We start from the raw sequence: 26,118 nt of genomic DNA, 5'->3' as shown, positions 1-26,118 counted from the left end.
TGACAACGCTCAGCACACCTATTTCTGTATTTTTCTTAAAGGCAAGCAAGAAGCCTTATCATTATCAGAGTTCAAGGACACATTCCACCCAGGCAAAAACACTCAGGGAGGGTTTGAAGCAAGAAGGATGAGGGGTGTGGCCCCAGGAGGCTTCTAAGGGCCAGAGAGTGAGACTCGGAGGACTGTACCTGTCCCCTAGGTCTGAGGTTCCCCATTCCTGATAGTGCAAAAAACACTATAAGAAAAATTGTTATTATTACTATGTCTACATCTAAAATTAGGTCAGTTTTACCATAAACAGAATAATATTTATACAATAGTTCAAAATGTTCAATTTATACAATAGTTCAGAATGTTCATGGTTAGGAAACCCCAACTAAATTTACTACTGAATAGCACAGTGAGCCAGGTCAAGACCTCATGCCTGCCATCAGGAAGCTGAGGAGGAATAGGGTCATTATGGGAATCCTCCCAGGGCCAGAGGAGTGGTGATTCCCCCTCCCTGCACAAAAGCCTCCTTCTTACAAACAGCAGCTGAAGTGGCAGACCTGTGTCTGGCAGACAGCATCACACCAGACTCAAGGCTCATACAATTGCATGGTAGAAAACAAGGAAGCCTGTGGCGCACTGTTGTTGCTTTTCTCCTCCATGCAGGAAAATGTTGTGTGGCGGATGAGCATTTCACGATGCAAGCCAGCACCTGCAGCCCGAAACAGTACAGCCTCTGGACAAACCTCACTCAGCTGCTGTTTGCTAGAGTAAAAACCCAGTTCTTGTCAATAGCTGCTTGCATTCCATCCTTTCGCAATTGCCCAAATTCCAGCACAGCATCCTTTCTCCCACCGAGAAGGATGCAGCCTGACAAGTCACCTGCTCTAGCAGTTTACATGTCTCACTGCCACACCTGCTCCAGGACAAGCCCCAGCATTTCCAACAGCTTGATTCACCTGCTTTTAAGGTCAATGTTGCTGCTTCAGGTTACCAGTAATTGCTACAGACTCCCAGGGAGGTATGTTATGATTCCCCAAAGCCACCCATGATCAGAGTACTGTTTTGATGGCTGCAAGCAGATCTCTCTTTAGAGGGTGGGTGGGGAGCCTGTGACCCTCCAGATGTTGGGAGACCTCAACTCCCAGTAACCAACACATGAGTCCGTTCACACATTCACATGACGCACTCACATGCATGTATGAATCAGTTCACAGCTGTGGACTGCGGAGGGAGTTAGCAGCTCAGTCAACAGTGATTGGCAGAGAGTTTCAGGAAGGGGATATGTACCAGCCCTACTTGGAGATGTTGAGAATTGAACCTGGGCCCTCTCAACCAGCTAGCTGGAGCCCCAGTACACAGGTAGCTGCTTCATTCAATCCAACTCAAACCATTAGTACACCAAACAACTACACCAGGGATGAGGAATCTTTCTGGCCCAGCAGATCAGTGGGTCCACTATGGCAGCTGGGTGGGACCAGCCACCTGAGATCATGGTGACACCATAAGCAATGGTCCCTCCTACCTGTCAGAGTTAATTCATGGGGTGGGTGGTCTGCTTCCCCAGTGAGCTCACTGCAGGTAATACTGTAAATTGGAGAAGATGCACCAAGCTGCATTAAACCCCTGCCTCCCATCCATCAACTGATGTGACCCAATGATGTCAGATGACTGACAAATGGGTGTGGGTGGGAGGTTAATGGCCTCATGGGCCAAACAGGACCACAGACAGGTCAAGAGTGACCTACGGACCAGCAGCCCAACCCAGGCCTACACTGTCAGTGGCTCTCTAGGGTTTCAGGTGGTGGTGGCGTCATTCCCAACCGAACATGTAGATGGCATTGAGGACTGAACCACCAGCAAGGTTGCACACCAATGGTTGCACATACAATCAAGGCCCAGGGTCCCCCAAACTTCTCACTTGCACAGGAACAGACACATCCTTATTTCCAGTGATGATTGCTGGAGATTTTGCAAGCCCCCGCCCCCCACTGCAGAGCAAACGTTGGAATGACAAGGGAGTCATGGTGGGAGAAGAACATTGAGGATCACATTCCCTTTTTAGCAACTTTCAAAGGGCCACTTGCCAGCGCTGGGTGGAACCAGAAAAAAAGTGGGAAGGACAACAAATGTAAGTTTTACATTTGTACACCCCATTATTGTTATTATTATTATTATTATTACAGTGGTACCTCTGGTTACGTACTTAATTTGTTCCGGAGGTCCGTTTTTAACCTGAAACTGTTCTTAACCTGAAGCACCACTTTAGCTAATGGGGCCTCCCGCTGCTGCCGCACGATTTCTGTTCTCATCCTGAAGCAAAGTTCTTAACCCAAGGTACTATTTCTGGAGTCTGTAACCTGAAGTGTATGTAACTTGAGGTACCACTGTATTACTACTTACTACTACTATTATTACTACTACTACTACTACTATCCTTACACAACCATCCACCACCAGCAGCAGCATCTCCCCAGCATGTCCAGGTAGAGCTGGGAGAAAAACCTGTCTGAAATCCTGCTGCCAGTCAGTGTAGGCAATACTGTGCTAGATGGCCCAATGCTTCTGACTCAGTATGAGGAGTTTGTGTTCCTAGGTTCCAGTTCAAGATCACATTCTAGCTAGAGAAGGTGCACAGAGCATGGCTATTAAAAAGGGTGGTCCAGGGAGAGTTAGAGGGCCAGTCTGAGTAGCTTGGGGGCCACATTTGGCTGCTAGGCCTAAAGTCCCTCATCCTTTTCTGTTCACAGCACTCTGCATCCATCAGAATTGAAGCTGCTCCTCCCTCAGAGGCTCCAACACCTGTAGATTTTCCTTGTATGCACAGAAAGAAGCCCCACCAGTGAATACATAGCATTGCCAACTTCTCAGTTGCCCTCACCTGCTCTGCATGCACCAGCAAGAGGAAACCACGGTTATCTCCATGGAGCGAAGGGGCCTGAGTGAGGAAGGGCACCGGTGCACCTGCTGATTTTTGCAACTCGACCCTTCTTTAAGATGCAAGACAGGTCAGTTGGCAACCCTCATGAGTCCATCCCCCCAAATGTTATTATTAGCAGATTGAATGCTGTAGCGATGCAGCCCATCTTTGGGGGGGGGGGAGGGGGTCCGTTAGAAGCCTCTCTGTAACTCCCCCACCCCCCACCCCCGTCGCGGGGTAACTTCTGTGCCTTGACGAGGGCGGGGGGGGGGGAGAGAGAGGGAGATCGCCGGTAGAAATGGAAGCGGGGCGGGCGGAGGGAGGACACCCGCCTCCGACCCTCGCTGCATTGCAGCTGCTGTTGCTGCCCGGCCAGAGGCGGCGACTTACCGGCGGCGGCCAAGGTCTCGGCCCTGACTGCGGCTCGCAGGAGCCGGTAGTAGAGCTCCATCTCCGCCTCGGAGATCCGAGTCAGAGGCAGGCGCAGCTCCGGCGAAGAGCCGGACAGGGCCATGCCGGCTCGGCGGCTACTCCCGGCCGGAGGAGACGGAGGCTGCGCCCTCCATAGCCCGCCTCCGCCGGGGAGTTCTTCCCGGGGCGCTCCCGGCTCCAGCTCCCTCCTTTCCTTCCCGGCGATCGGGAGACAGGAAGAGCGCAGCGCCCCAGCTCGGCGCTCTCTTGCCTCGGCGGCCCGCGAAGTCTCTCCACGACGGCGAGGCGCAAGGACCTTCGCGCCCTGGAGAGGAGGGCGCACGGGCTGGGCGGAGCGCCTGGATGAGTTTCTGCCCGCCAGCTGCTTTGGGCACCCGTGCTTTGGGTCCGCCTCGCTTCTTTTTCCCGATGGCTTGTTTTATTTATTTAATTGCACTGCATCAACCCCCCGCCTTTTCCTCCAAGGAGCTCAATGTAGTGTGCATGGTCCGCCCTTCCTCATTTAGTATCCCCACACCAACCCTGGGAGCAGGGCTGGATTTAGCTTTGATGAGGCCCCAAGCCAGGGTTCAGCAAACTTTTTCAGCAGGGGGCTGGTCCACTGTCCCTCAGACCTTGTGGGGGGCTGGACTATATTTTTTGGGAGGGGTGAACGAATTCCTATGCCCCAGAAATATCCGAGAGATGCATTTTAAATAAAAGCACACATTCTTTTCATGTACAGTGGTACCTCGGGTTAAGTACTTAATTCGTTCCGGAGGTCCGTTTCCCCAGCCATTCTCTTTTTGTTGGAATGCTATCCTTTTTCCAATAGCTAGCAATAAAAACTCTTATCGCTGTTGTCACGTACAGTGGTACCTCAGGTTACATACGCTTCAGGTTACATACACTTCAGGTTACAGACTCCGCTAACCCAGAAATAGCGCTTCATGTTAAGAACTTTGCTTCAGGATGAGAACAGAAATCATGCTCCAGCGGCGCGGCAGCAGCAGGAGGCCCCTTTTAGCTAAAGTTGTGCTTCAGGTTAAGAAGAGTTTCAGGTTAAGTACAGACCACTGGAACGAATTAAGTACTTAACCTGAGGTACCACTGTATAAGAATATGTTTTATCCTTTGGGATATATTTATCAAGAATTCCTAATAGATATGCCTCTGCCTTTTTATTGTGTGATGCCCTTATCAATTTTTTTATCTCGTCGTGGATCATGTCCCAAAAGGTTTTAATCTTTGAGCAAGTCCACCACATGTGGTATAACGTGCCTTTTGTCCTATTACATTTCCAGCATTTATTGTTGTTCATTTTATTCATTTTTGACAATCTGTCAGGAGTTAAGTAACATCTATGAAGAATTTTTCTGTAGTTCTCCCTTAATAGGTCACACGCTGTAAAATTTATGTTTTTCTCACCCTTACATGGGTTTTGGATATACTGTATTTTTCGCTCTATAGGATGCACTTTTCCCCCTCCAAAAATTAAGGGGAAATGTGTGTGCGTCCTATGGAGCGAATGCAGGCTCCATGGCTTCAGAGATAGCAACGCGAAGCCTCCGAAGTGTAGAGGGAGCGCTCCCAGCCCCACCAGGAGATGCTGGGGTGGGATTGCTTTGGAAGATGGCTTCTTACAATCTCTACCCTTGAACCACGTAAGGACATAAGAAGTGCCTGCTGGATGAGGCCACATTGGTTCTCACAGTGGCCAACCAGAGGCCTGTGGAAACAAGAGCATTCTGTATTCCATTCCTGCATCCTCCAGCAACTATTGTTCACAAACGTTACTGCCACTGACTGTGGAGGTAGAGCATAGCCATCGTGCCTAGTGGCCATTTATAGCCTTTCCTGCATAAAACCATCCAAGTTGGTGGCCGTCATAGCTTTCTGTGGGATTCAGCTTCCAGAGGGGTAGCTGAGCATGCCTGGTGCAGGAAAAACAGGCATTAAAAGCACATTTCTCCCAAAGATTCCTGGGAACTGCAGTTTGTAAAGGGTGCTACAAATTGTAGCTATGCAGTAGAAGGGTAATCTACAGTTCCCAGGATTCTTACAGGGGAGAAGCGATAATGCTTTTATTGTATGCTGTGTAAAAAAGGTAAAGGGACCCCTGACCATTAGGTCAAGTCGTGAAAGACTCTGGGGTTGCGGCGCTCATCTCGCTTTATTGGCCGAGGGAGCTGGCATACAGTTTCCGGGTCATGTGGCCAGCATGACTAAGCCGCTTCTGGCAAACCAGAGCAGCACACAGAAACACCATTTACCTTCCCGCCAGAGTGGTACCTATTTATCTACTTGCACTTGGCATGCTTTCGAACTGCTAGGTAGGCACGAGCAGGGACCAAGCAATGAGAGCTCACCCCGTCGCGGGGATTCGAACCGCCGACCTTCTGATTGGCAAGTCATAGGCTCTGTGGTTTAACCCACAGCGCTACCCGTGTCCTTTTGTATGGTGTATACACAGCCTCAAATTAGCTCCACCAGCTCTGTAATACTAGAGCAAAGATTATAATACATATTGTTGTTGTTGTTGTTGTACTTTTATAAATATTATAAAACCCATTCCTGCAAGCCATGTAGTCTGGAATAAACTCAGTCACCCTTCCCATCATTAATTGTTTCTACTAGGTGGGGAGGGGTGTTGGATCTGCTTCCCTGCCTTGAAGAAAGGCGCAGGTCAGTTGTGTGCCCGGACCTGGCCACGCTTCGCAAGAGAGGTGTGTTGGTTCAAGGTGGCCACGCTGCCTGCAACTTGCACTCCTTCCTGATGTGTCTTCCCCAAACCCCTTATTCCAGAGGCTGTGTTGAAGTTTCCCATCACGTGGAACACAAACTTGCGGAACTACCTCGAGGCTCAGGCAGTGGTGGAAACCCTCCTCAAGCATGAGACGCCAGAGAGCCTCTTGCAACACAAAGGGATCAAAGCAGCTGTGGAGTCTCTCCTACCATACATGGCACTTCCAGAGGCTGGGCCGGTTACTGCAGGCCTCCATGTTCCTTGATTTCATGTGACAAAACATGAAGTTGCCTGACGCCGCCAAGTGGGACGAGGAGATGGACACGTGATGAGCTTGCTTGCTTTATTTATTTATTTATTTATTACTAATTTTATTGAGTACAAATTAAAAAAAATACAAATATACAAAAAAAGGAAAATACATGTAACCAATAGAAAATTAGAAAACATTTTACCTCTTCTCATATTTACAATTATTTGCACCTCTACAAAACAATATTCACAATAAAGAAAAGAAATGAAAGGTAAAATATAAAATAAAAGAACAACAACAAGAAGAAGATAAAGAAAAGGAAGAAATAAGATCAAGAATGATAATTTAAATTGGCTAGAATATTTCCGACTTAAGGCTACATATGAGAAAGATATAAAAATTAGGGGATTTGGGAATAAAACATCAAAATTAGAAAGAGAGGTATTACAAAATAATCAAAAAACACTTTTGAAACTGTATAGTTTAATAGACTAAGAAGTAAAAGGAGAGAATATGCTAAAGTGGGAATGGGATCTAGGATATACAATTGATATGGAAGATTGGAAAAGTTTTGGGGGGAAAACAAAAATTTTACGGCCTGCAATTCAATAAGAGAGAATTATATGAAGATGCACCACAGATGGTTATGGCACCAGACAGCCTAGCAAAAATGAATAGATCGATTAGTAATAAATGTTGGAGATGCAATAAGATGAAGGGCACTCTATACCATATGTGGTGGACATGTTCAGAACTCAAAAAATTATGGGAAATGATCCATGAAGAAATTACAAAATCAATAAAGGTTTCATATAATAAAAGGGCAGATGCATACTTATTATGAATTTTGAGTAAGGATATCCCCAAAGATAAAATTAACATATTCCTATACGCAACAACAGCAGCGAGAACGTTGGTGGCCAGTTACTGGAAAGGAAATAACATCCCAACAAAAAGGGGATAGCTAAGTAAACTCTGTGAGTATCTGGAGTTAGCAAAACTGGCGGATATAATAAGGCATAAATCTAAAAGTATGGTTCAGAAAAAATGGGAATGTTTAAATGAATATTTACACAAACAGGGATCAAACACACAAGTTTGGTTGTGCTTAGACTAACCTTGTGAAAAATACAGAGAATACAAAGATTAGATGGGCTGGATTTTATTTTTTTATTTTGGAAATGTACATCCAGGTGTTTTTCCCTTCAAATTTTTTTGGGGGCCCCAAGAGAGTGGGGCGCTGAGCTATAGCTTGTCTAGCTTATACGTAAATCCGGCCCTGCTCTCAATCAAAAAGGGGTAAAGGAAGGAGGTTTCGCAGCTTCTTCCGCGAAGAACAACAGCGCTTTAAAGGGCACGCATTTAATCAACGCGCTCGCAAGGCTGAGAATCCGCTCCAGCCAATCAGCAAGCGGCTTCCCTGCCGGGCCGACTCCACCGAAGAGAGACGACGGAGGGGAGGGGGGGGGGGAAGAACGAAGGGACCTTTTTAACCCTAGCACCACCACGGCCCTTGGGAAACAAGGCGAAGGGGGAAGCCAGGGGGGGGTATTCCCCCTTCCTTTTCACTCATTTCCCCAGAGATAAGAAGGAGGCTCGAATCCCTCGAAACTCCCTCTGGTCGTTTATACAGGATCGGACGCTCTTTGTCTCATCGCCTCCCCCCGCCCAGGCGCCTGAGATCGATTCGCCCGCCCCACCCCCTTAGGTATTACTACGGTCCAACCTGTGGGCGGAGACTTCGCGCTTACGTCACCCGCGGACCAATAGAAAACGGCCTGGGGGCGGGGGAAGCAGCGGCGTCTTTTGTGCTTCGGCGAGATGTGCGAGGAAGGTGCTGTCACTGTCTGCGTTCGGGTTCGCCCGCTCCCCGCCAGGTGAGCCTCTGGGGCAGGGAAAGGGGAGCTGTTCGCCAGAGGCGCAGGCGAATCCCCCCGCATATTGCTCCGCAGTAACCCCCCTCCGCTGTTTCTAAGTGGTCTACTCTGAAGTAAGCGCGGTACCTTAACAGGCTGGCACGCGAAGCCCCGAGAAGGAAGCCTGACTCCGTCTATTTCTATTTGCTTTTAACTGCTTCACTCCCCCTCTCCCCCCACCTCGCCTCGACTGCAGCTGTTTTAAATGCGCGTGGGTAAAAAGGGGAAAAAAATTGGGCTTTTAAATTTCTGTAACCCGGCTTGATAGTGAAGAGCGGGTTAATAGATTTGATGTTGAAAATACTTAATCATGAAAGTCTTTCCAGCTCTGCATACCCACTCTCCTTAAAGTGGTTAGAGCAGTGGTTCCCAACCTTTTTTTTAACCATGCTCCTAAAATCCTAATGCCCACCCCCCAGTGGCGTAGCGTGGGGGGTGCAGGGGGGCCCGACCGCACCGGGCGCAACATCTGGGGGTTAGGGTTAGGGGGCACAAATCCATGGGCCAGGGGGCGCAAATTACTTGCCTTACCCCGGGTGCTGACAACCCACGCTATGCCCCTGCCACCCCCACCCCACCCCGTGACATATAATTCTTATTCAGTGGCACACACACACCCCAATTCACGTGGAGGAAGCCTAAAAGGCCATTGACTGGATAATTCGTTCTCAAATTGCCCCCCTGTGGGGCGTGTGCCCCCACGTTGGGAACCACGGGATTAGAGCATTGGACTAGGAGCTTGGGAGACCAGGGTGCAAATCCTTGCTTGGCCATGTACCGTATTTTTCGCTCCATAAGGTGCACCTGATGATAGGGCGCACCTAGTTTCTTGAGGGGGAATTCAAGGAAAAAAATATTATTTAAAGGGAGCGCTGAGCAAAGCCTGTATGCATCCCAAGCAAGCTGTATGCAAGCCGCGTGGAGTGTGTGTGTGGCTCTTGGGGAAAAGCCCCCAAGAGCCACACACACACTCCATGCGGCTCTGTAAAGGGAGCACGGCTATCCCTGGCTTTTTCAGGAGGTGGGGAAAGGGACAGAGCCGCTCTCTGTCCCTTCCCCCACCTCCCGCAGAAGCCAGGGATAGCTGTGTGAAGCCTCTGCAGGGCAGCGGGTTGAAGGCTCGCTGCTGCCTTGCGGAGGCTTCGCGGGCTACCCTAGAGCTGCTCAGGAGCTTATGGGGGTGGCGGGGGAAGCCCGGGCTTCCCCCGCCAGCCCCGACAAGCTGTGGGAGTATTCCCCCCTCCCGCAAAAGTCCACAGGAGCTGCGTACCCTTTAAGGAGCGTGCGGCTCCTGCGGGCTTTTTTACAAGGTGGGAGAAGGGACTGGCGCAGCCAGTCAGTCCCTTCTCCCTCCTCAGGGAAAAGCCCCCAAGAGCGGTGTGCTCTTTAAAGAGTGTGCAGCTCCCCCACAGCCCGCAGAAGCCGCGCACTCTTTAAAGGGTGCGTGGCTCCTGTGGGCTTTTCTACAAGGTGGGAGAAGGGACTGATGCGACCAGTCAGTCCCTTCTCCCTCCTGGGGAAAAGCCCGCAAGAGCCGCACGGATCTTGTGTCCGGCTCTTGGGGGCTTTTCCCGCCTGCCTCCCCCCTGCTTTCGCTCCATAAGACGCACACACATTTTCCTTTGCTTTTTAGTAGGTGAAAAGTGCGTGCGTCTTATGGAGCAAAAAAATAAGGTAGCTTGCTTGAGCTAGTCACTTGACTGACAGCCTAACTTACCTTGTGGGGTCCTTGTGAGGATGAAGTGAGGCAGGGGGGAGATGTGCAAGGCCACTTTAGCTCCTTGTAGAGGGTAGCATATAAGTTAAATAAGTAAATAAAACTCAGCTGCTTGCAGCCATTCTCGTTCTAGCCCCCAGTTACCTTTGGGTGGCTGACATGAGATGGACAGAAAGCTTCCTTTGTTCTCCACCTAAGGCCAGGAACCTTTTTCAGCCACTATGGAGAATGCCTTATTCACTGTAACTTCACTTCTTGGGGAGGCTATGGCTTTATCTGTGAGGCTAATGGCATCCGCAGCATCTTAAAGAGTGAGCTGTGTTTCCATAGCAACCACTAGGGTGATACTGCTCTCCAGGAAATGGTAGGCATTTCACCACCACCTTCCCTTGGTTGGAGGTAACATCAACTTGTAACATCAATTTCGCATCCTGAAGCGAACATAACACACGTTTGCGCGGGTTGCGTTTCATCGCTTCTGCACATGCGCATGACATCATTTTGAGCATCCACGCATGTGCGAGTGGCGAAACCCGAAAGTAACACATTCCATTACTTCCGGGTCGCCGCGGAGCGCAACCCGAAAACACTCAACCTGAAGCGTATTCATCCCGAGGTATGACTATATACAGTAAGTGTCAATAAAACCATATAACCTAAAAATGCTGTATGTCTTTTAGGTAGGCGTGTATAGGGTTGTGCTGTAAATGTGAGATGCACTTGTTTCAGAATGTGAAGATTATGTCTAAAATGCTCCAGAAGAGTATGTGTACTCTACAGCAGCCGTACTTCTAAAAGGGCATTTAATCAAATAGCAGCTGGATTTAAAAAGTTGTTCTCAAAGGGACAAAGCAAACACATACTCACAGGTGCTTCATTCCTAGGACTGGTTCCAGAACCCTTAAATTTGGATACAAATACTGTATGTGCTTACAATGCGCTTTGCACATGCTCTGCACAGCAAGTTATTCATATAACTTGCACATTGTCATAATGTTAAGTCAGCAGCTGCAAACATCTTTAAATATACTCTCAGGACCAGACAATTAGATTAGTGTGGGTATAAGTATTTCTTTAACACCAGAGTATAATTTCTCTATGCTCTAACAGTGTATAGAGTGAATCTCTAACAGTGTTTTGTTCCTTAAGCGAGAATGCAGACCTTGCGGAAGAAGAGAGTATTGTCTGGAAAACTGAAGAATGCACCATATCTCAGCTTGATGGGACCAAATCTTTTACCTTTGGTAAGCACTTGATAAACACTGAAGTACTTTGTAAACCCTCTCATGGTTTGTTGGTTTGTTTACAATCAAGCGATGTATAAATTTTATTAAGTGCCTTATTTTTCGCTCTGTAAGACGCGCTTTTCCCCTCCTAAAAAGTAAGGGAAAAAGTAAGGCTGCCCTTCTCCCTCCTCAGGGAAAAGCCCCCAAGAGCCGCACACACACTCCGCACGCTCTTTAAAGGGAGCGCGGCTTTTGGGGGAGCTTTAGCCGCATGCAGGCTCTCCCGGGCAGGAGATGAAGCTGGGAGAGGCTGCACGAGACCAAGAAAGAAGCCAGGACAGCTAGCGGGATCGCAGCGCTCCCTCTAGCTGTTCTAGCTTCTGGCTTAACCGTGCGAAGCCTCCGCAGGGCAGTGGTGAGCCTTCATCCCGCTGCCCTGCGGAGGCTTCGTGCGGCTATCCCTAGCTTTTGCGGGAGGTGGGGGAAGGGACAGATCTGCGCTCTGTTCCTTTCCTCACCTCCCACAAAAGCCAGGGATCGCCACGCTCCCTTTAAACAGCATGTGGCTCTTGCGGGAGGTGAGGGAAGGGACAGAGCTGCTGATTCTCGAGAGAGGAGGGGGCGGTTTCTGCTCTCTACTTATTCCGCTCCAGCCTCACATCAAAGAGAGAGAAAGAGACTGAGTGTTATAGAGAGATCCTGTGTATAGATAAGGTTGCTGCTAAGAGCAGCTGCAGACACTCAGTGCAGTTCAGCATTTTCATTTAGACCTCATTTAGCTCTGTACATAGTTCTGCATTATAGTTGTAGATAGAATAAAAGAAGATATTCTACAGAGCTGCTTTCCGAGTCATTTATGCTCTGCTATACTCTGCTGTGCGATGACTGTCTTCTTGTTGGAGTGAATCCGGTGCTCACAACTCTAAGCTGTGAGTCCACAACACTTTGACCAGTTCCTGTCCAGAAGGTGGTCTCTGGAAGTGCTACCCAGCTCGCCTAGCCCAGTTGGGGCTGAAGTGTGTGAGTCCAGTTGATGGCACTGGCTCAAGGGTGATGCTGACACCCCCACCTCCCGCTAAAGCCCCCAAGAGCCGTGCAGAGTGGGTGTGTGGCTCTTGGGGGGCTTTTCTCCAAGTGACGGGCTGCCCTTCTCCCTCCTCGGGGGAAAAGCCTGCAAGCGCCGCACACACGCTCCATGTGGCTCGTGAAAGGGAGCACTGAGCAGAGCCTGGGATGCATACAGGCTCTGCTCAGCACTCCCTTAAAATATTTTTTTCCCCTTGGTTTCCCCCTCTTAAAACTAGGCGCGCCTCATGGTCAGGTGCATCTTATGGAGCGAAAAATACGGTACATAATATTGGTATACCATAAAAACATGCAAACAACTTTTTGAAAGCAGCCAGGCGTGCTTCTTTCAGTCTAGCTTACAAGTTGGCAATTTGACAAATCCTGAAGTTGGTGTTTGATTTCTGTGAACTGAACCATTTTTCTTTTTTTTTAAGATCGGGTGTTTCATTCTTCAGATAATACCGAAGAAGTCTACAAAGGGGTGGCTGCTTCAGTTATCAAGTCAGCTGTTCGTGGATATAATGGTACATTAAACATCAACACATTTGAATGCTTGCACTGTATGTGAGTAGTAGTCCGAGCTAACCATTGCTTTTCCTTTTAGGAACTATTTTTGCCTATGGCCAAACTGCTTCGGGGAAAACTTACACAATGTTGGGCACCAAAGATTGCCCAGGAATCTTACCAATGGCCATCAATGATGTTTTCAATAGCATCTGTGGAGTAAGTTTTTCTACTAACTGAACTTTGTTTCAGATACATTAGTGCTGCAAAGCTGCATATTGAACCTGCTTTGATGATTTCCTATCTCCACTTAGGAGAAAAGGCTGTGCAGCCACTATACAGCAGTTTCCATTTCCCACCTAATAATCTTGTTGGCCAATAAGTATTGTGAGTGGAACCAATATAGAGATCAGGGATGGGAAACTCTGTTGCTCTTCAGAAGTTGTTGGAGTCTGATCCCATCACATCCATCAGCTATGCTAGCTGGAGCTGATAGGAGCTGCAGTGCAGTATCATTTAGAGGTCCATAGTTCCCCATCTATAGTATAGTTCATAAGGCAGTGGGAATGTTTTAGTGATGGCATTGGATGGGGGTGGGCAGGGAGCCATGTTACATTAGTTCTCCATAATTAGGGATGCTGATGCATGCATGCTCTTTACTTTTTCAGATTCCTGACAGGGAGTTCCTACTCCGTGTATCATACATGGAAATCCACAGTAATACAGTTGAGGACCTATTGTGCAGCAGTATATGGCAAAAGAAACCCTTGGTTGTTCGTGAAGACATCAGTGTAAGTAACCATTGTTACCTTTCCAAGTCAGTGCCAAAGCTCCCACGTGGCCTTGTAACAGGAAATGTAAAATTCTGGAAGTCAGCATGTTGTTGACAATTGCCTACTTAGACTTTGCCCATTTTGCTTCTGAATTGATTAAAATCTTTTTCTTAAAGTTGACCTAAAGTTAGCTAACTGACTAATAGCTTTGCATTGCACATATAAAAAGAGGTAACACCTAGAATCAATACAGGGAGCTGTGGGGTGTTATGTGATTTTTAAAAAAAATCTCTTGTAGGGGTATGTCTTTGTTGGAGGTCTGACCGAAGAGGTGGTGGTTTCTCCAGAGGAAGTTCTGAGCTGGTTCCAGAAAGGCGAAAGTAAGACTTAATATCTGGTATGACTTAAACACATATAGAGCTTCCTGTGCAGCTCTGATACTTCTAAATCCATCAACCTTCTCTGTGTTTTGTTCTGAATAGAAAACAGGCACTATAGTGTGACAGAAATGAATGAAAGAAGTAACCTGTCACATGCAATCTTCCGAATGGTAAGTGATCATGAATTTTATTTTACTGATTTATTTTAGTTCAGAGATCGGAAACCTCTGGCCCTCTTTGATGTTCCCGGACTCCACAGTCCCATCAGTCCTGACTGTTGGCCATACTGATGGGAGATGGAGTCCAACAACATCCAGAGGGCACCAGGTTCCCTATTCCTGGTTAGTACCTGGCGATGATGTCTGGAAGGATATGAGAGGGAGAGATTTGTTGTTGTTGTTATATTATACATTTCTACCACTGGGTGATTTACAATATAAAAACACAAAAATATATGCCATAATAATAAACAAAAACAACAAAACACACACATGGTTTTAAAAGGCCATAGATCGTTTAATTAGCCAAAGGCCTAGGAGAAGAGGAATATTTTTGCCTGGCACCTAAAATATGTAACAGAATCACCAGACAAGCCTCCTTAAGCATTCCACAAGATATGTCAGTTTTAGGTTCTCTTGGTTGAGGGTAGGTGTGCTACAGTATACAGACCCACACATCACAAACTGGTATTAGTTGGTCTGTAATCTGTGATGGTATAGCAAAACAAGTTCACAACTTTGCTTACTTTGTTTTTTTAGATCATTGAAAGCAAAGAGATGACGGATATCTCAAGCTGCGATAGCCCTGTGATGGTATCTCACTTGGTGAGTTCTTTGAAAGAGAGAACTGAGGTTTGTAAATGGGGGTTGGTAGAAAAAACTACAATTGAAGGATGCTGCAGCTTGTGTGCGTTATGGGAACATGAGAGGAGCCCTGCTGGATCAGACCAATGGCCTGTTTATTCTAGCATCCTGTTCTCACAGTGGTGAACCAGGTGCCTGAGACCCAAGCAGTTTCTCTACTTGTGATTCATAGCAGCTGGTAGTGGAGGTGGAACTTAGCCATCATAGCTAGCAGTCCTTGATAGACTTGTACTCCATAGATTTGTCTGATCCTCCTTTAAAGGCTTCCAAGTTGGTGGACATTACCACGTACTGGGTGAGTGAATTCCATAGTTTAACTATGTGCTGTGTAAAGAAGTTCTTTCTCTTTTGTCTGTCCTGAATCTTAGCTTTGTTGGATGGCCCTGAGTTCTAGTATTATATGAGAGAGAGAGAAATTGAGAGAAACTTAGCCCTATCTGCCTTCTCGTTACCATGCATAATCTTATACACCTCTGTCGGGTCCTTCCTTAAACGTGCCTTTGACATTCGGAGGAAAGAAGTTTGTGTGCCATATGACCCACTCTTCCCCCTAAGCTAGGCTGCTGCCCTGAGATGAAGTAGAAGATGTTATTTTGCCACCAATCTGGTCGACTTTGCTATACAGAAAGAGGTGGGGAGGGGAGGGGTTCCATCTTCTGCTTGGGCTCAGGCAGCAAAATATATTAGGCTAGCCTTGTGTGCTTTCTGTCTGAGATCTGGCCGGCAGAGTCAAATATATATTGGGATTGTGGAAGGCTAATGAACTTCTGAAGTGTTTAATAGGGCTGTTTCTGCCTGGGAAATAGCAGCAGCAAAAATTCATTTGCTCTTGGTTCCATGTCTGTTTGGCACAGCATTCCTAATGCTTATTCAAATCAAGTTCCATTGACATTGCTGGAACGTACTGAAGAGGTGTAGACTAAACAACATCCATATTATTATTGCATTTATATCCCACCTTTCCTCCAAGAAGCTAAGGTGGCCTGCTTGATTTTGTTCCCCTTCATTTTATGCTTACATCAACCTTACAAGGTAGGTTAGGTTGTGAGACCAAGGTGACCCAGGGAGCTTTGTGGCTGTGCGGTGATTTGAACCCTGGCCTCCTAGGTCCTAGCCACACACTCACCACTATGCCACATTGGGTCCTTGGACTATAGTAGAAATTCAGTGGTCAAAACATCAAATCGCACAGTATGCACATCCTTCTACCTTTTTCTTCTGTTGCAGACCATCCTGGATCTGAGATGCAATCTACAAATGACTGGCTCCCTTTAACACACATTTCCTCTGTTCTTTCACTTTCATGAAATGTTAAATGTTGTTCATTTGAATGTATTTCCTCCCAGATGTAGTGACCAGTGCTGCACAAAATTATTGTTGTTCCTTTGATTTAAACTCCCGGCCAAAGACCTTTTTCTGCTCATGTACAGTCTCAGGAACTTATTTTTCTCAGGCTTTCATCTGCCACTGTTTGGAATTGTTGTTCAATCAATGGATGATTTGAATAGATCTTGTGTGAGAATGGTGTCTAACACAGTCTTACTTGAATTTTCAGAATTTGGTAGATCTGGCAGGAAGTGAAAGAGCTACCCAAACAGGTGCTGAAGGTATGTAGCTGATAATGATCAAGCTTTTCTGGTAATCTGCTAAATCCTAACTTGTAAAACATGTAAAAAAAAAACAACAACAACAACCCACAAGTAATTCTCCCCCGCCCCCGGGTTCTTGGGCATGCTTGCTCTTATTTATGTAAGCCATTTACAGCTTAACAGTAAAATTCATCACATTTGGAACACAAGACTGATGCAGATGTTACATTCCCAACTGGTAGATTCTTGCACAAAAATCTAACTTCTCTACGGCAAGGATGAGGGACCTGTAGTGCTGTAGAAGTTGCATATGAACTCCTAGCAATCCTAGCCAGTATGACCAATGGTCAGCAATGCTGGAAGTTGTCTTCCAACAACACATGGAGGGCCACAAGTTCCTCATCCCTGCTTCTGCAGAGACCATTGTAAAACCGCCCTATGATCCTTGAATGAAGGGTGGCATATGTTAGCAATTTCACTCCTCCAACGCTGCAGATGAGACTGTTGTAAATCACATACCTGTCTGGGACGAGTCTGGGAAAGGAAGACAGTCTTACCTCTTCCGCTGCAGGTACTATTACACTGTACTTTGCTTTTATTTCTTTGTTCGTTCTCTCGGAGCTGGAGAGAACGGACGCCATTATGCTTTTGTCTGTACATAGTGTGTAAATAAATAGTAGATTAGCTCTATGATGACTCACTCACTCTTGCTGTGTTATGCCGGAAGATTAGTGTGCCTATACCAGCTAGTATATGTTGCTAGAAGCGCACTGTAAGAGAAGGGAGATGCCTTTTCCAGAGCTGTGCGTACCGGAGGACGCTCAGAGTTTTGGGGGCTTGCTGGCACCCCCAGGGCGTTTTTCTAACAGTATATACATTTAATATAATATTTGGTTATAGGTCTTCTAGCATTATCTTCCTCCTTTTGGCTGAAGTTATTCAACGTTTCTGAGTTAAATGGCATAATTCATCATACCACTAATAATGCTGAAGTCTTATTGGGTGTCTCCAATGCTGTCATTTCATTGACAGATGGAATCTGTTGGCAGAACGGGAGAGATAATATTTTTCGGGTCATTCACCCTTCGCAGGACCCTGTGTCCCTCTTTGATCTGCTGCAGAGGGTTGGGAAATCACCCAGAGCAGATTTAAGGACAGAATGGGAATCACTGAAAATTGCCTCCCCCATCCTGCTGATATTGCCTTCTGTCAGGAGACTTTGGATAATGACCAGTATTGCTATTTCACACATATAAAGTGCCAAAAGGACAGGTAAAAACAATACAGAAGGGGGGGGGGAGAGAATGGAGAATGAAGAAGAAAGCAATCAAATTCAGGAACTCTTGACTATGTTAACTCCCAATATGGTAGCAAAAGAACTTTTGTAGAAGGAACTGTCTGAAAATAAAAACCTGATGTTTAATGCCTAGGGACCCATCTCCAAGAATGCTGCAATGTAAACTGGAGCCTCTGCATCTTGGGCCAAGTGATCAAGAACCTTTGTGAAGAGCAGACTGGGTAAGGACAATTCAGTTAAGAAGGGTTCTTTAGTTTGTGCTGTATTGAAAAGTGTTCTCACTTGATCTTAGGCCAGGCAGCCAAGGTAGTGCCATTCCTAGGTTGTTTGGCTACAACTCCCTCCACCGCCAGGCCATTGGTCATCTCTCTGGGCCTGATGGGAGTTGTCATCCAACAACCTTCAGAAGGCACCACATTGGCTGTCTCTGTCCTAGATGTAAAAGATTGGCTCTTGGGCCAGTTTTTCCTCTACTTAATATGTAAAAACTTTCTTACTCCTTTTTGATCATCCTCCTTCACCAGAGCCTACGTCAACTACAGAGAAAGTATGTTAACATGGCTTCTGCACAAATCACTTGGTGGCAATTCTAAGACTGTTATCATCTGCACGGTCATTCTGACATCATTTGAAGAAACGCTTCGAACCCTCCAGGTCCGTTTCCTTCCCCCAAAAGTTTTGCCCCAAGTAACAAGTAGGCAAGAAGATATTTCCCCTCTCTTTAAACTGGCATGCTTTGTTCTGGTATATATATCTGCAGTTATAGAACTATGAGAAATCAGACTTCCCCTTCAAAGGGAAGTAGCATAGCACTTTCTCTCATAGCTGGGGTGGATACTGACGGCAAACCCTCAAACTCTTAAAAAGGGAGCTTGTGAAGACATGGTAGTCATGGAGTCTTGAATATCAGGTGGAAAAGGAAAGGTGGGGGGAAAGACCTACTTGAGCTCCTGATAGCTTCTCTGTTGCCCTCCAGATGTTGGAGGACTCCAGCTCCCATCAGCCATGGTCAACATGGTCAGATGATGAAAGTTGTAGTTCAACAACATCTGGAAGGCACCAGGCTGGTTAACCTAGGCTTATCCCTTCTGTAGGGAGGTGAAGGTACGCTGCAACATTTTGTTTAATGGGTATCATTTGTATTTACTGTAATAGCAAATGTTGATTTTCATGATCCATACTTCTGTAATTTTCGAAGAGATTTTAGACAAATGTCATTTTTTCTGATTTCTCCTTCAAAGAGCAGTTCTGACTCCATGTGCCTATCTCTCCTAGTTTGCGAATACAGCCCAAAAAATGAAAAACCGCCCTATAATAAATTATGTTACGGATGAGGATGCCCTTCTAAAGAGATATCTATTAGAGATTGACAGCTTGAAACAACAAATTGAAGATGTAAGTTGTCTTCTTGGAAATCTGAGTGTTCTAGGCTGGAACAGGTCAAATTGCATCTATATTTTGTTTTGAAATAGGATTCAAGCTCTATTTTGCCAGCAATTATACCTTAAAAGCACAACACATTTATCTTTTAGAAGTTCAAATATCCGTGGTAATCTCGAATGCTGGTGGCAATAGCATTCTTTTAGTTGGTGACTTGGATTATAGGCCAGCTGCCTATACCAAGTGAGGGGGCCGTAATCTCTGTTTAGACGCAGACTCCATTTTAAGAGTCTGGCCTAATTTTAATGGCAACTCTTGATAAAGTTGACAACCATTTCATGCGGGGGTTCCATTCCTGGCCCCCACATACACTGGATTAGCATGTATAAGTGTATCCCAGCCCTATTACACTCTTTTCGTGACATGCTGGACAATGTTTTTAGGTCACTTCCAGGTTCATCGCCATATGCAATCGCATGTCTTTTGGATGCTACAAGTATAAGCGCTTATGCACCAACACTGGATGCCGATGAAGACATTAAAGATTTTACTCTCAGCTGGATACTGTCCTATCAGAGACACCTAAGGAAGAGAATTTTATCCTCCTGGGTGATTTTAATGCAAGAGTTGGGTGAGATTTTGATCTGTGGCCTGGGATTACTGGGAAAAAAGGAATTGGTAACAGCAACCAGAACGGAATCTTACTTTTGACAATATGTGTAGTGCACAACCTTGTTATTGCCAACACACTCTTTCAACAGAAAAATAAATTTGAAACTTCATGGAGGCATCCTCGTCAAACCACTGGCACCTCTTAGACTATGTTATTGTCCGTGCTAAAGATTGCTGCAATGTGCTCTTTACCATAGCTTTGACGAGCGCCGACGACTGCTGGACAGATCACCGACTAATACGCTCCACGATGGCTATCAAGATTATACCTTGACGCAGGATTCAAGAAAGGAAACCAAGGCACAAAATGAACACTCAAGGCCTTCAAGATCCCATTAAGGACCATCCGTTTTCAGAATTTCCTGATAACATCAAGGAACACTGGACCAAACTAAAAACATGCATTATTGCAGCCTGTGAACAAACTATTGGACACCAAACCAAGAAACACCAGAAACTGGTTTGATGAGAATGACAGTGAGATTGAACACATATTTGACAAGAAAAGGAAGGCCTTTCAGATCTGGCAAAGAGATAGAAACTGTGCCACTAAGAAAAAAACCTGTGCCAGTGCTAAGGCTGAGGTTCAAAGAAGAACCAGAGAACTAAAAAACACTGGTGGATTAAAATAAGCTCAAGAGATCCAGCACAGTCAGAGGATGACCTCCAAACCATCCTAAATATATTTGCAGAAGATTACGAAAAGCTTGGCCTATCACTCAACATCCAAAAAACGAAAGTGCTACACCAACAAGTACAAAATAACCCCTCTGCAGCACCACAAATCCAACTCAATGGTGTAACGTTGGAAAATGTCAATCACTTCTCCTACCTGGGCAGTTATCTTTCCACAAGGGCCAACATTGATGCTGAAATCCAGCATCGCCTGAGCTCTGCGAGTGTGGCTTTCTCCCAATTGAAGTGCAGAGTGTTTGAGGACTGGGACATTTGCAGGGAAACCAAAATGCTTGTTTACAAAGCTATTGTACTACCAACCTTACTGAGAGCTTGTGAAACATGGACCACTAATAAACGCCATCTCCAGCTCCTCGAAAGATTCAATCAACGGTGTCTCCGAAAAATTTTACACATCACTTGGGAAGACAGGCGAACAAATACCAGTGTACTGGAGGAAGCAAAGATCACCAGTGTTGAAGCAATGATTCTTCAACATCAACTTCGTTGGACTGGTCATGTTGTGTGGTTGCCTGATCATCATCTTCCAAAGCAACGACTCTATTCCAAACTTAAAAATAGCGTAATGCTGGTGGTCAACAAAAGAGGTTTAAAGACTGTCTCAAGGCAAATCTAAAAAAATAGACACCGACAACTGGGAAATGCTGGCCTGCGATCCCTCCAGTTGGAGAACAGCTTTTACCAAAGGAGTCATGGGCTTTGAAGACACTCAAACTCAGGACGCAAGGGAGAAAAGTGCTAAGAGGAAGGCATGCCTGGCAAATCCACACCGTGATCAACTCCCACCCAAAAACCAATGTCCCCACTGTGAAAGGACATGTGGGTCCAGAATTGGCCTCTACAGTCACTTACGGACTCGTTGTTAAAACCGTGTTTATGGAAGACAATCTTACTTGGCTTCGAGTGATCACCAAAGAAGATGAAGAATAGATCATTACTTGTATGCAACCCTTTCCACACTGGGGTGCGGGGGGGCGGGTGCAGACTCAATTTCATAGAAATGACCGAAATGCTTTCATTGTTTCTTGCTGATGTTTAACCTTCACAGCCGTTAGTACTTACAGTACGTTATTATCATCACAGTAATATACAGATTAACAGCCACAATCCTCGCAAGCATGGAGGGGTCTACACAAAAGCACATGGGTATCCTAGCCAATGTAACACGTCAGGGTATTTTTTTCTGTAATGTAAACTTCAATACCTTCTCCAGGCATCACACACATGGATTTGTTTTAAGGGATTTTACTACCCAAAAATAGGGACGCGGGTGGCGCTGTGAGTAAAACCTCAGCGCCTAGGACTTGCCAATCGTATGGTTGGCGGTTCGAATCCCTGCGGCGGGGTGAGCTCCCGTTGCTCAGTCCCTGCTCCTGCCAACCTGGCAGTTCGAAAGCACCCTTAAGTGCAAGTAGATAAATAGGTACCACTTTATAGCAGGAAGGTAAACGGCGTTTCCGTGTGCTGCGCTGGTGCAGGCTCGCCAGAGCAGCTTCGTCACGCTTTGGCCACGTGACCCGGAAGCGCTGGCCCCCAGCCTCTTAAGCGAGATGGGCGCACAACCCCAGAGTCAGTCACGACTGGCCCGTACGGGCAGGGGTACCTTTACCTTTACTACCCCAAAATAGATTGAAAATTTGGCTTGGAGTAGTAAAGTATTCCCAAAAGTGTGTGTAAGTTTTCAGCGGGTCTTATACAAAATCCCTGGTCATAATGGATTTAACTTGCTTGGGAAATCATGTACACCATAAAATGAGCAACATTTTGTGCCTTTCGACCTTTGGTATTGATGCTTTCCCTTGGTAGATCTCATCACAATCCCAGACGGCAGAGATTGTTGAAGAGAACTATGCTCTTCAAAATGAGCTGCAGGAGAAAATAAAGAATCTCACTGAGATGCTGGTGACGTCAGCTTCTCTTGCACCAGCGCAAGAGTTCAAGGTAATACTTAAAAATTGAAGTGTTGTGGGACCTTTGGTGGAAAACTGGTGGCTCTTCCACATTTCTTGTATCAGCTGTTATTAAGTAATCAAATGGGGCGAGGGAAGCCTGGGAATGACTAGAAGGGTGTCACTGCAGAAAATGACTTTCCAGTGCGTGGAAGTTTAAGGTAAACCCTTCATAAAACTGAGTAAGAAAGCAGAACTTACTTATTGTGTGTTTCTTTTTATATAAAACCTGACCCAGGTCCAACCGATAGAAGAAAAGTCTCTTGAACTGAGGCAACTTCTTGTCAAGACTTCCAGTACCAGCAGGACTAGAAGGGTGTCACTGTAGAAAATGTGTGGAGGTTTAACATAGCTCTGTTAATGCGTGCATGAAGCAGGAAGTTCATATCGGGAAGCTGGTATAAGAACAGGCACTGAGTGTGCTTTAATGGTGCCAGGAGTGCAGAGCGGGGAGGGTGAATGGAGCCTGCTGCTCTCCAGTCCAGCCCTCATCACCCCGGGCCCTCCACAACTTGGCAGCTCGTGGAGGGCGGCATGAGAAGGCTGCCATGTGCCCTTCAGTCCCAGCCTTACCCCTGAGGACTGGGATCAAAGGGCATGTGGCAGTTGTGTCCTTCTCATGTCGCTCTCCCGGGCTCCCAGCCTTGCAAAATAAGGCTTTGTGTTGAATTCTCACGCTACTACTTGTCACCCAACTAGTGAGACACAGCAAGTTCAAGTTGCTTATGGTGCTTGCAAACATGTTTTAGCAAACTTTCCCCTCTCCCTTTGCAACTTTTTTGCAAATGCTTATGGTAGAACTTACAACTAGCTTCAACTGAACTTGTCATCACTAGGCTATGTCAAATTCCAAGACATCAGCAAATGGGGTTGTGCTTTTAAAAATATCTAACTTCCTTTAATTCTCCTATGTGCCTTGATTTTTATTTTTATTTTATGTTTTAAGTTTCCAAGGACAAGGAAGAGGAGAGCGACCTGGTCTGCAGGAACAACATCCCAGGAAGCAGGGGAATGTCTCCTGGGAAGCTTTTTCCAAAAAGCCAAACAGTTTAAAAAGCCTTGTCTAGCAGAGATGAAAGCATGTAAGTTTGTTATGCGTGGAAACTATTTTTAAAAGGTGCTATATAAAATATGGGCTGAAGCATGGTAGGTTGGGATAAGTTAGAACTTAGATAATACATTGTTTAAACCAATATCCACAGTGAGCTGCAAATAGTTAAACCCTTGCACCCATTTTGAGGGCTGTGCTTAAGCTGCATATGTTAATTATGCTGAATGTTATTGCTACATCTGAAGTTTTCAGAAAAGGGCAAGAGGGCTCTTGGCATAACTTAGCCTGCTCCTTTTATTTCCTGGTTGCTCCAGAGGTCGGATTCTGACATTGATCTTTAGGCGCTAGGAAGAACTGGCTTCCTTGCAAATGCTAGCAAAGGCTAATGTAGCCAACTCTCTCGCTGCTTGCATTTGACTGCTCGTGTGTTCTTTCTCCCATGGCAGGGGAGAATTAAACCCACTGGGCCCCAAGGTAGTCAAAGCTCAGTTCCTTTCACTGCACCTTTCTGCATTTGTCTCAAGAACTTAGAGTCACAGAATTGTAGCATGGGAAGGGATCCCAAGCGTCATCTTGTCCAACTCCCTGCAATGCAGGAATCTCAGCCAAGGCATCCATGACAGATGGTCATCCAAGCTCTGCTTAGAAACCTCCAAGGAGAGTCCACAGCTTCCCACGGGAGTCCGTTCCACTGTTGAACAGCTCCTGCTGTCATGAAAGCTCTTCCTGATTGTTTAGTCAGAATCTCATTTCTTGTAAGTTGAAGCCATGGGTTCAAGTCCAACTTCCAGAGAAGGAGAAAACAAACTTGCTCTATCTTCCATGTGACAGCCCTTGAGATATATGGAGATGGCTATCATATCTCCTCTCAGTTTCCTCTTTTCCAGGCTCAACATCCCCAGCTCCTTCAGCCTTTCCTCGTAAGTCTTGGTTTCCAGACCCTTGGTCTTCTTAGCTGCCCTCATTTGCACACGTTCCAGTTTGTCAATATCTTTCTTAAATTGTGGTGCCCAGAACTGGACACAGTGTTCCAAGCTTGGACTGACCAAGGCAGAATAGAGTGGTACTGTTACTTCCCTTATCTGCATCTTAAGTATACAGGCTTTTATTTGTTAAATTTTTGGCAAAATGGGTTGTCTTTCAGCTGTATCCTCGGAATGTGATGATCAAGGGATGACAGCCAGTGTTACCATTCCTGAAGAGGAACGGACTCCAGGGTCTGAGGTTGGTTTGGTAAGCAGTATATGTGTGTGTGTGTGTGTGTGTGTGTGTGTGTGTGGAAACTAGCGTGCTTCACCAAAGATGAAATTTACGTTCAATTTTTCTCTTACCCCTCGTGGATATGGCCCCAGAAGGTTGCCGAGAAATGAATGTCACCCCTGGATTGGAAAAGATTCCCACTCATCTTTCAAGGACGAAGCTGGGAGTGGGGAGTATGCCCTCTGCAGGCTTCCTCCCCCTTTCTTTTTTGCAACAACAATTTCTTGATTACCCCCTACTAACTATATTGGACGCGGGTGGCGCTGTGGGTTAAACCACTGAGCCTAGGACTTGCCGATCAGAAGGTCAACGTTTTGAATCCCCCTGATGAGGTGAGCTCCCGTGGCTCGGTCCCTGCTCCTGCCAACCTAGCAGTTTGAAAGCCCGTCAAAGTGCAAGTAGATAAATAGGTACCGCTCCCGCGGGAAGGTAAACGGCGTTTCCGTGCGCTGCTCTGGTTCGCCAGAAGCGGCTTAGTCATGCTGGCCACATGACCCGGAAGATGTACGCCGGCTCCCTCAGCCAGTAAAGCGAGATGAGCGCTGCAACCCCAGAGTCAGTCACAACTGGACCTAATGGTCAGGGGTCCCTTTACCTTTACCTAACTATATTGGATTGACATGACTTCTTTTACATTTGGTTTGATGGGGTGGAACTGAGGGGGCAAAGTTTAGGGGAGAGAAATTCTGAGGTTTGGAAAGCTCACCTCTCCTTTTCAGGGTTTTTTGCAAGCCTCCAAAACTTGGCAGTGTTGCCAGCATGTAGCTGGAACTTAACATATAAACGAAGTCTAGCTCTCAATATGGCTTTGGCAACAACACTTTTGAGCTACCAATATATTGCTGAAGGAACAAGCAAGGGCTTTCAGTATTAAGGTTTTATGACAGAAAATGTCTAGTAAAATGGCAGGTTCCTGTGATTGGAGCTCAAAGTCGTATATGATTGTAAAAGTAAGTGCTGACACTGTAAATTGGGTTCAAACAGACTGGTAGCCAGTACCTTTCCTTCAGGAAAGATGAAGTGTGTTCCCTTCACCTGTATTTATGAAGTGCCTAATTTTTTCAGTTTTCCAAAGCAGCCCCAGGTATGACACGCTGCAGTAGTCTAGTCAGGAAGTGGTGATGGCATGGATCACGGTGGCCGTTGGGGGGCAGGGATGCAGAGTTGATGGACCCACCTTAGCTGGTGAAAAGCGCTGCATCTCACATCCCCAGCAGCAAAACTGGGTCTAAGACAATTGTCTTGAGACCCTGCTCTGTTTCTTCCACTGTTTGCAGTATGGCCTATGGACCCAAAGGACATGGTCTTCCCTATGGTAGTACCAAAAGAATTTCACTTGACCCCATCTCCTTTCAACGTGCAGCCAAGGCTTCTCTCCAGTTTCATCAGGCTTGTTCAGATTTTGTTAGACTACCTTTACTCCACCCTTTTCAGTCTGAGACCCTTCAAGATAATTTAG

The 26,118-nt window shown here is 46.2% G+C and overlaps 2 protein-coding genes across 3 annotated transcripts in view; one reads left to right on the top strand and one right to left on the bottom strand.

Annotated features, from left to right (window-relative positions):
* The window catches only part of MCF2 (MCF.2 cell line derived transforming sequence), a 72,979-nt gene extending 69,244 nt beyond the window's left edge, over positions 1-3,735 (bottom strand). The window contains exon 1 of one of the 2 annotated variants that reach the window (XM_081897228.1): positions 3,299-3,735. In XM_081897228.1, coding sequence (XP_081753354.1) covers positions 3,299-3,422 — 124 coding nt within the window. In that variant the 5' untranslated portion in view covers positions 3,423-3,735. The remainder of the gene's footprint in view (positions 1-3,298) is intronic. The other variant, XM_081897227.1, reaches the window with a different exon arrangement.
* Positions 3,736-8,112: 4,377 nt separating this feature from the next.
* LOC309361344 (centromere-associated protein E-like) lies at positions 8,113-26,118 on the top strand (the record flags this gene model as incomplete). The annotated part of the gene is made up of 17 exons (XM_081896213.1): positions 8,113-8,195; positions 11,101-11,195; positions 12,680-12,769; positions 12,850-12,968; positions 13,418-13,540; positions 13,821-13,902; positions 14,005-14,072; positions 14,661-14,726; positions 16,321-16,372; positions 17,785-17,872; positions 18,176-18,305; positions 18,628-18,714; positions 18,927-19,046; positions 22,206-22,340; positions 23,295-23,430; positions 24,544-24,651; positions 25,937-26,118. Exons 1-17 carry the CDS (start codon positions 8,140-8,142, stop codon positions 26,116-26,118), a joined length of 1,737 nt encoding a protein of 578 aa, XP_081752339.1. The 5' UTR covers positions 8,113-8,139.

Source organism: Podarcis melisellensis (assembly GCF_964234715.1).
Source record: "Podarcis melisellensis genome assembly, chromosome: Z".
NCBI classification, from domain to species: domain Eukaryota; kingdom Metazoa; phylum Chordata; class Lepidosauria; order Squamata; family Lacertidae; genus Podarcis; species Podarcis melisellensis.
The sequence above is the reverse complement of the archived record's forward strand: the minus strand, read 5'-3'. Positions and strand labels throughout refer to the sequence as shown.